The 9,417-nt window shown below is 35.7% G+C and overlaps 1 protein-coding gene across 4 annotated transcripts in view; it reads left to right on the top strand.

Annotated features, from left to right (window-relative positions):
- Window positions 1-9,417, top strand: part of mlip (muscular LMNA-interacting protein) — a 36,281-nt gene that overhangs the window by 16,880 nt on the left and 9,984 nt on the right. For all 4 annotated transcript variants that reach the window (XM_080507712.1, XM_080507711.1, XM_080507709.1 and 1 more), the window contains 2 exons: window positions 802-861; window positions 960-1,085. In XM_080507712.1, coding sequence (XP_080363838.1) covers window positions 802-861; window positions 960-1,085 — 186 coding nt within the window. The remainder of the gene's footprint in view (window positions 1-801; window positions 862-959; window positions 1,086-9,417) is intronic.

A 9,417-nucleotide genomic window follows, 5' to 3' on the forward strand; every position in this document is an offset into this window, starting at 1 on the left:
TGTGCGTCTGTGTTCTGCCTTCACACGGGCGACATTCAGAGCACGCGTTTGTCACATCTATCTCCTTCTGCCTGTATCGTCTCTGATGTGCTCTGATGCTCTTAAAGCTTCAGGATGTGACCAATTTTTTTTTTTTTTTCCACTCAAGTTAAGTTCATGACAGCATCTTCACTTCTTAAGAGCGTCACACTGATTTTGCATGCTGCCTTTAATATATACCATCTGAACACATCTTAATGTAAATGTAAATGGTTTTGGGGACAAAAAAAAAAGTGGATTTTCAGCCACATGCAGATGTGTGGAACTAATTCACATGGACCGTCATCCATTCATTTGTCAGCACTCCATCTCCACTTGCTCCCAGTTGTGTGCAGTCACTTTTAAGGACGGCTTGTTGGTGCGTAGCAGTGCGAATGCAACTGATCATGTAAAGTGTGTTGAGACTGCACAAGCACTTAAAGTAAAGTCCATTAACCATTCCTGTATATTGCAACTCAATTTCCACTTTTAGTAGTCAGACAAACTGTGGTTCTGTGAAATTACTTCATGACAGTGTTGTCAATGAAGTCAGTACTTCAATTGGCATTTGATCATTAGAGCAAAAGGTTTGTGCGCATTTGCATCACAAAACTCATATAATTATAGAGCTTTCATTCCTGTTTGCTTAAATTATAGTCATGAATACCAGCTCACTATTCAATTTTTTGTCTTATGTTTTGAAAGTCGGAACTCATCCAAATAATTTGTGCCATTTTAATAACTGGTTTATACTTTCTTTTTTCTTCTCCATTGTTTATTCAGGCATCTTTATGCAGTTTGCATCCTTCTACCAGTGAAAGGAAACTGATGGATGCCAACAGGGTAAACAAATCTATTTGATCAAAGGGTCGAGTGTCTTGTGAGAGTTACTGGTGGGAGTGAAGTGTCTCTGGTGTCAAACTCTGCCTCTTCACCTCCAGACGACACCCGGGGTCATTCGCCCAATGACCACCATTCCAAGACTGACAGTGGAGGATGAAAACCAGCTTCCCCTAAACAGCTTCAGGCCGTCTGCTGTCAGCCAGACCTCAACTGGCAGGAAGAAGGTAGGAAGCCGTCATTTTTTCATCCATTTTGTTTCCTCGCCATGTGATTGAAATCTGGCTGTTGACTAGAGAGTGTTACATTATAAGATCGACGTGTCGACACAAAAATACCCCCACAATTTTAATACATAGTTTATCTTTTTTTAGCCAATGATATAGTGATTTTAAACATTCATATATTCCTTTATACCTACATTTGTTTACAAAACCAAATAATGTAGTTTTAATTCCTTCAGACTATTTAATGCAGGTAAGTTAAATTGAAGGCATAATGACACTGCAGTTAAATGACATGTATGTAACTCATGCGTTGAGTAATTTATTGGGAAATTAATCCTTTTATTTAACATCAATACTTGTGATTAGATACAATTTGAGCAATGTTAAGAGTGTAATGTTTGAGTGTAATAGTTGTTTAGAAAGTTTCAGTACTATTTCACTTTTCACTTGAATGACTGGAAGACTGTACATTCATACACATCCCTAATTCTTTTATTTCACGGGCCAGCATAATGAAGGCAAACATTTTGAAAAAGGTTTCAAAATGTTTGACAAAATGAAAACAAATCTAAATGATTCCTAACCCTGAGCACTCCTACAGTATCTTTGAATAGAGAAGCAGAATAATAGATAACTTCACTTTGGTTTTGCTGATGAAGGTTCTAAGATGAAAACTTTATAAAAGGTGGAAACATTTCAGGAAACTTTTCTGAATTGTGATTCTGCAAAACAACATGCAAGGATATCTTTTTAAGTCTTTTATGCAATGTCTTTGTCAATTATATTTTGCTCTCCAAATGTAGTGAGGGGGAACATTTGGTGCAGGTTTGTGGAGGAAAGTGTTGAGGGAAAATTTTAATCAGGATATAAAACAAATGCAAATCAACACCAATCAGCTTTCATGCTAAGCAACAGAAAAAAATGCCTTTGGAGTCTTTTGCAGATATTCTTTGTACACCGCATTATTAAGTTCTTGCTTGTATTGGAGAGATTTGTTGACTTTGACTGACTCATGTCAACTAATTAACAATCAACAAACCGCAATATTTAATGGATAAATATTTACTCAAGTGAGCTCTTGATAAACGTCTTTCACCGGAGAAGCCTTTTGCGCTTCTCAGTTCCTTCTTTAATTAACAGTAATGTATCACAGGTCCTCTGCAATTTCACCAGCTTACTTGATCATAGCATCCAAAAACTAATGGAAATGCAAAGTAATTTAAACGTCAGTGCTGTGGTCTTATTATTCAATCTGATGATGTTCAGATGGAATAATGTAATCCCTCAAAGTTGGTCCTCCACTCATAAATGTGCACAATTAAAATGAGAACATGGTTTTAAAACACAAAGTAGTATAAGAAACTACCCATTTGAAGCCATCACCTGAAGCCATCTCTCTGAAGACAAAGTGAGGCGGGTCAAGGACTTTAATTTGACTGTCAATGTTGAGCACATCTGAAAAGAGTTCGATACCTTCGACAGTATCTCTAATTTTGAAGCTATCTCTTCACAAGCCATTTTTCAAAGGCTTTGATGAGAAATGAATCTGTCTTCAAAGAAGTGGCACACTTCCCTGCAGCCAGTTATTCTGTCTTTTCTTCTCCTCTTGTTGGACTTCTTGCTCAATGGACCGCCTCCTCGGCCAGCCTCCTCACATTCTCCGAGGGATTCATTTCTTTTTCCTTCTGAAGCTGCTGAGCTCGTGGCTATGCCTCCCTTTCCCCCGACCTGTCAAACAAATGGAATTAGATAACGTTGGTGGTGCTCCACTCACCATCATGTTAAAAGCAACGTATTTAGCAAGGTTTGTGTGTGTTGGTATTTTTTTTTTTAAGTCAAAAAACAGAAAGAATGAAACCTCTGACAACAATGTAAATGCATTTCTAAAAATGGAAGTACAGTACATCATTTATCATTTATCAAGCCATGCAATATCGGTGTCAATATCAGCGAAAATTAGTTGGATAGCAGATGTTGTATTTCAAACCAGGTGATGCAATGCAGGAGCTACAGATGCAATTCTAATTTTTTCTTGCTCTGTTTTTCATTTGAACTTAAATTTAATTTATTACAAAAGCTGCGCTTCCTCGAAAATGTGTTGATAATCTTATATACTGTACAATTATAGGCACCAGCAGTGTTTTTTTCCCCCCACAACAGTACAATTCAGTAAACTACAAAGCTAAGCTACACATGGAATGCTGCCTATATATCTATATATCTTTCATTAAATGTCAAGGTGATTGCCAGAAAATTGAAGGGTAAGAAATACATTTTCACATATGGGGGGAACTGATGAGATGCAAACACTTACCCTTGTGAGTGAAAGCGTGCTTTCAGCGGTGCTCATCGGCAGAAAACTCTTTGGGATATCAAGGTTCATGACATATATGATGCTGGAAAAACAGTTTTCAATTCATGAAGTCAAGATGCATTTACTTCCAGAGAGGCAAGCATTAGCACCATATCTGATTCAGATAAGTACCTTTGTAATTGGCCTGTTGCAGCATGAGACATAATAACATAGAGCCTGTCACCATGAGGGGAGGCCAGTGAGATTTCTATTCAGTGAAGGAATCTATGGATCAATGCTCTTGCTCATCGAGCTGCTGCCATTCAAATTCAGTCTATGAAATGATTTCTTTTCACAGTGAAACATCCTGAATTTATTCTAATTCAGGATGATTAAATCTAGTCAAAATATTGATATTCAATTAGTGTCAAGTGTGAAGCTCCAGATGAAAAACATTTAATGATTTTGGCACAGAGACTTCAAATTAAGGGAAATTGTAACGTAAAAAATTTATGACATCACATCTACATCTTCACTGCTCTGACAAATGCAGAATAAGTAAAAACCACCACATCCATTCACACCATATTTTATTTTTTTATTTTTTTATTAAATTAACAGTATTGTTATTGCATATGTTTTTGCCCAGGTTGGTTTCCTTATAGTTGATTGAGGTCAACTTTTTTAAAGATAAACCTATAGAGACTGTTTAAACTAGTTAAAATGTGGGCAGCCATTCAGAAGTCTTATCTTGAGATACGCTTCATCCTGATCTGTGTGACAACACATGTAAGTCCAGCCTCATGCAGCTAATATGAATGGATAATGCATAAACAACCAACAACAACAAATGTTTTGAAAGCTAAAAGTGTGTCACATACAAATGTTAAAAGCCCCCATAAAACTTACTGATCTTACGCTTTCAGCGAGCACACAAAAAATACTTTAGGCTCATTTTATGTTGTAACAAGGTCATTGCATGTTTATTCCAAATCAATCATTGGTTATACAGTATATCACACACAAGAACAATACAGTGACGTGATCTTTACTACAATACTTAATATGAGCGAACACGTAGCTGCCAGCCGTCACATAATGACCATGAGACTGATGCATTTAACCGTAAAGTCACATTCCCATAACAAATGTGTGTGTGTTTTGACACAATCTACCAGAACTGTGAACTTATGCACATTTTCCTCTAATGATTTTTATCATTGCATTCAGACGATTCACGGCGTCCTTCACATGACACCCTCACAACATAGCAGCGCTTCAGCAACAACTTCAACGAGCCCACAACAGAAAGAGGCTTTCAACTCTTAACAACTATTATGAGTTTGTATTTTGAACAGTATAAAATAATAAATGAAATATACATATTTAATAGCTTGTTATGTTTTCTGAAGCCTTTCTGAAGTATTTATCATTTATTCTGCAAATGAAAACTGTAGACTCGGCTGCAGACAGCATGAAAAATACACTTAGTTTAAATTCTTTGACACCTTAATCAAATAAGATTGATCTGTGTTATAATGATGCATTCTACTGTCCTAAATCTATCAAATGTAAACACTTAATAAAAATACGGGAGAGAAATAAAAAAAAGTATAATATAGTAAACTAGTAAATATATTTATATGCAACCTGCCAGTGTTATTGACTTTACTGATTCATTTACTAATATCATAAACTAAACTGTGATCAAAGGTCAAATATGATCATCTTACCTAAAAGCTACTTGTTTATTGTCTGATTAAAGCAAAACATCACTTTTGATTGCAAGAAAGTAGTGAGGAGTTTACAAGACAAGCTATTATTTTGAAAGGTTTTGACTCAAGGATTGGGAGCTCTTGTGGCTTGATAGGAGAGCTACTTTATTATCGGATTACTCTTCCTATCCTGATGTTGATGCAAAGAAATAATCTATAACAGATAAGTTGCTGTTTGGAGAAAATAAAAAAACAAAAAACAACCCACCCCCCTTTTTCCCAGTCTCTGGATGGACTGTTTCTGCTGTAGTGAAGGTCTGTAAGCAAAATATTTTCTGACTTTGTTTACTGTTTTGATTTTTCTTACCTATATCTACAAGGTTTTCATGAATTAATGTATGTGAGGTGAATTATATCAGCCATTGCTCGAATGCATGGGGAATCATTGCCAGCTGTCTTCCCTGCTTGGTCTCAACATACATGTAATTATAGCTGCAGCAACCAGCTCAATGTTTATGCTTCAAGGAAGTGTCTCAAAAGGTTGAAAGATGCCTCCAGTTGTTGCATCCCCACCTGAAGCATCCACAGTTTATTGTCAAATCCGAATGATCACTCTAAGAAGACGCTCATGAACATAATACGCGCTGCACGGTCAGTTAAAAATCCAACTTCAGCTTGATTGAGCCTGTGAATCGCATTTCCAACGGAGATCATTCAACTTTGTACTTTTATTTTGTGAGGTTAATACATTACTGGCTTGGTATTGCATTTGTCAAATATCATCAAAAGCTATTTATGAATATAATAGCTATTCCAAATAATGTAATAAGACTTAAATAGAACTGCATTTCTTGGTATTGAAATATTTCTCCAGTTTTTGTGTAGTTTGTTCATAAAAAAAACTTGAGGCCAGTGATAGCACAGTAGTCATTTATTCATTGAGGATATATATTAAGCAAAACTGTCTCTCGAGTTTGGTTGTACAAAATGATTCATTCACATGTCTTGTTCATTTGAATGACTCTTCAAATCATTATCTCAATAATCGTTTTTTTTATAATTGGATATTTTAGACAAATTCTCTCTAAACTTACAATAAGGACACACTGATTTTCTCAATTATTGACTGTGTGGGTGCTTTTACACCATTTTGTCCACGTTCTCATCATTTTCCTCCTCAGTTGGTCATCAATGACGAGTCACCATCTGCTTGAGTATTAATAAAAGTGTTTGACTTCACACCAGATGTTCCAAAGCCTTCTGTTCCGCAATAAAACAGTGGAAAAACTGTGAAAAGGTGAAGTCTATTACGTGATGAGTAACACCAAGGTAAAAATACCGCCTGGTCCTTCACCACTGTATTGGACCTTGTAGAGACAACATGATTCATGAAGTTCACCATTTAAATACCAAATATCGACGCATTTTTTTTTCCTTTTCTGGTAGTTGCACATTTAAGCTTTCAAAAATATGAAGGATGTTGGAAGCCAAGATGAAACTTTAGTACCAGAGCTGGTGGAGCCTGAGCATAGTGAAGTTAAAGATGTCTGGAAGACATTAATATCTCATGATGGCAGGCTTAAACATCAGAGCAAAGCCAATTAGTCTGATTTATTTGTTTGGTTTTATTGCAACATAAGCTACTTTGCTTAGCTACATATCTGTTAAACTGTTTTCAAAATCATGATGCAATAACCTTGTTTAAATAAATGAACATTTTGTTCTCAGTTTGTGTTTTAGAAATGATTTTCTTTAAATAAAGTGAGAAACAAGAACCTAAAAGATCAGTTTTGACAAACAGCAAGTCAGGCTGATCTGGTATTCAGACCACTGCCTTCACTCTGCTTTTCATTTTCTTTACAGCCTCTGACATTCGTAGACATAATTCTTTTCCATGTCTGTACATTTCAAACTGGAGTCAGTGCTTAGAATTCATATTAGTGAATCACACCATTATAAAGATGGAACGTTGTGATCTAATCTATTAAAAAAAAAAAAAAACCTCTTGTAATATATTGCAGAGCAACAAAGAGCTTTGCTTACAAGCCAACTAAAGGTGTTGTGAGAAACCAATTAATCCCCAACTACTCGGCTATTATGTCACACCTGCAGATGCTTGCCTCAGCGCCCCCATCTGTGTTTAGACATACTGTAATATCAGCATGCATGAAACCATCTGCTTCAGTCATGTGCAATGCTAAACTAATTTATCATATTGAAGAAAAAAAAATTGTGCACAGGGACTTCACCCTCAAGGTATATAGTGAAAGCCTTTACTCTAAATCAAAATATCAATACACGTGGGCTGAGGTATTTTCCTTCCCCCCATTTGCTGCCCAATACAATACAATTTGAAAAATAAATAAATAAAAATCAGGTTTGTATGTCCACACAATCATTTCTACTCATATTAGAATACTGACAGTATTTAGTGCTGTTACATTTTCATTTAAAACAAATAACAAATATTGGAATTTTGTTCCTCTTTATTTAAGATTTTTTTTTTTTTTAAACTATCATATCATTAAGAATGACAGTCCAATATATGAATCCATGAGAGTTTGGGGCTGACCAGTGCCACATTCCCTGAAGAAGTCTGCAATCTGCATAATCTGAAAGACTCATTATGTTAATTTCCTCATCCCACCCATGCTGTTCCCTCCATTTCAGTTACTTGATTTAAATTTTAGCCGCGAGAGCAGATCTGGCCTCATCTGTTGTCAGAGATCATTTATCTCCTATCTGACTCACGATAGTTTAATGTGGATCCGGCTCACCTCATGAAATGTGTTTCCTGCTTACATACTGGAGCAAAGCTCAACGACAAAATACAACAATTATAGCTTTGAAAAACACTGGTTTGTTGCCATGATTGCGTTCTTGTCCCAGTTCCGACTCTATGTGTTATGTTTTAAACATTTCAAATGTTTTTTGACTTTTCAAATATATTTAGAAAAATATTACTGCACAGCATCTTCACTAAATCACACTTGTGGCTGAATTCAAGGTGGTTAATGACTTTGACTTTGAGCTCATGTTTTGCCTCAAACAAAACTTTGAGAAACACTTTGTTGGATTCAATAAATGCGATTGTATTCAACACCAGTATATACAGGCCCATGTATTTTCTGCTGCGGACTTATTTATTTGAATTGGTTCCAACAATGAATCACCAAACAGTGACATCTCATGCATAGATAATAACTTGTGAAAAAAAGTCTGCCAGGAAACGTTGATTGCTGTCAAGAAGCACCACTGTTGACTTGAGGCGGAGACACGTTAGCAATTCAGACAGCATGATGGGTCTTTATTTGCCATGTTGGCTTTATAGGTGGAGCTCATGATTGGCAGTTATAAACCATCGATTGTTAATATCAGACACAGAAACAGACAATATGACAATGAACCACATTAATATGTGAGTTTTGTAGCCTCGTGAGCTGCACCAGTTCACACATCAGGCATAATCGAGATCGGCAGTTTGTCTCGAGAGAGCTTGTTAGCTGCTTTGTCTCATTGCCTCTGTTTCTTCTATTCTGTATTCTGTGTAAAACCCTCAAGCGACAATATGGTTTTTTTTTTTAGATAAAGTTATTTGAGAATCAGGCAGCAATGATGGAGGTGTAGACTACTAATTTTGGACAAAGCTGCTTCAAATGAGATGAATGATTTTCTTCAACACGATTTGATGTGTGTTGACATCCTGAAGGACTCATGAAGTGAAATGTAAATTTCCACAGTTTTTATGTGGTTTCTGTGGGCTATTTATTGATAATATAAAAGTAAATTATTATATTAATTCCAGTATTTTCACATACAATTATACAATACAGTTTTTTGTTTTTTGTTTTTACTATCCTGTAAAACAGTACAAAATATCTGATAATTCAAGTTGCCCTTGAAGGTGTATTTACCACAGTAATTGTGCTTCCATTTGTCTTGGTGCTTTTAATTTGCAACTAAGAATTACATTAGCTCATAAAAAAGTCAGTTGTTCCAGGTTGTCATATCACTGTGATGTGGCTCATCACAATTTAGCTTTTACAAAATCATGTGTTTTAATGGTTCTATAGTTGGTAAAACTAAAATATGAGATAAATCACCTGCATGCTGCCTTTTATAATCCAGGAATTAATATAAGTAGATTTGGTTTGTTTGCACTGCTACACGATGAAGGAAAGTGAAAGCAGCATATTTCTATATCCAATAGAAATGCAAACGCAGCTTCATATGTCTTGTTTTCCATTTCTCTTAAACACAATGATAAAGGGGTTTGTTCTGCATATTCAGTACATTTGGCTCCCAAAAATCAAGTAAAAAAACT

The sequence above is a fragment of the Blennius ocellaris genome (genome assembly GCF_963422515.1).
Source record: "Blennius ocellaris genome assembly, chromosome: 13".
Lineage (NCBI taxonomy): Eukaryota > Metazoa > Chordata > Actinopteri > Blenniiformes > Blenniidae > Blennius > Blennius ocellaris.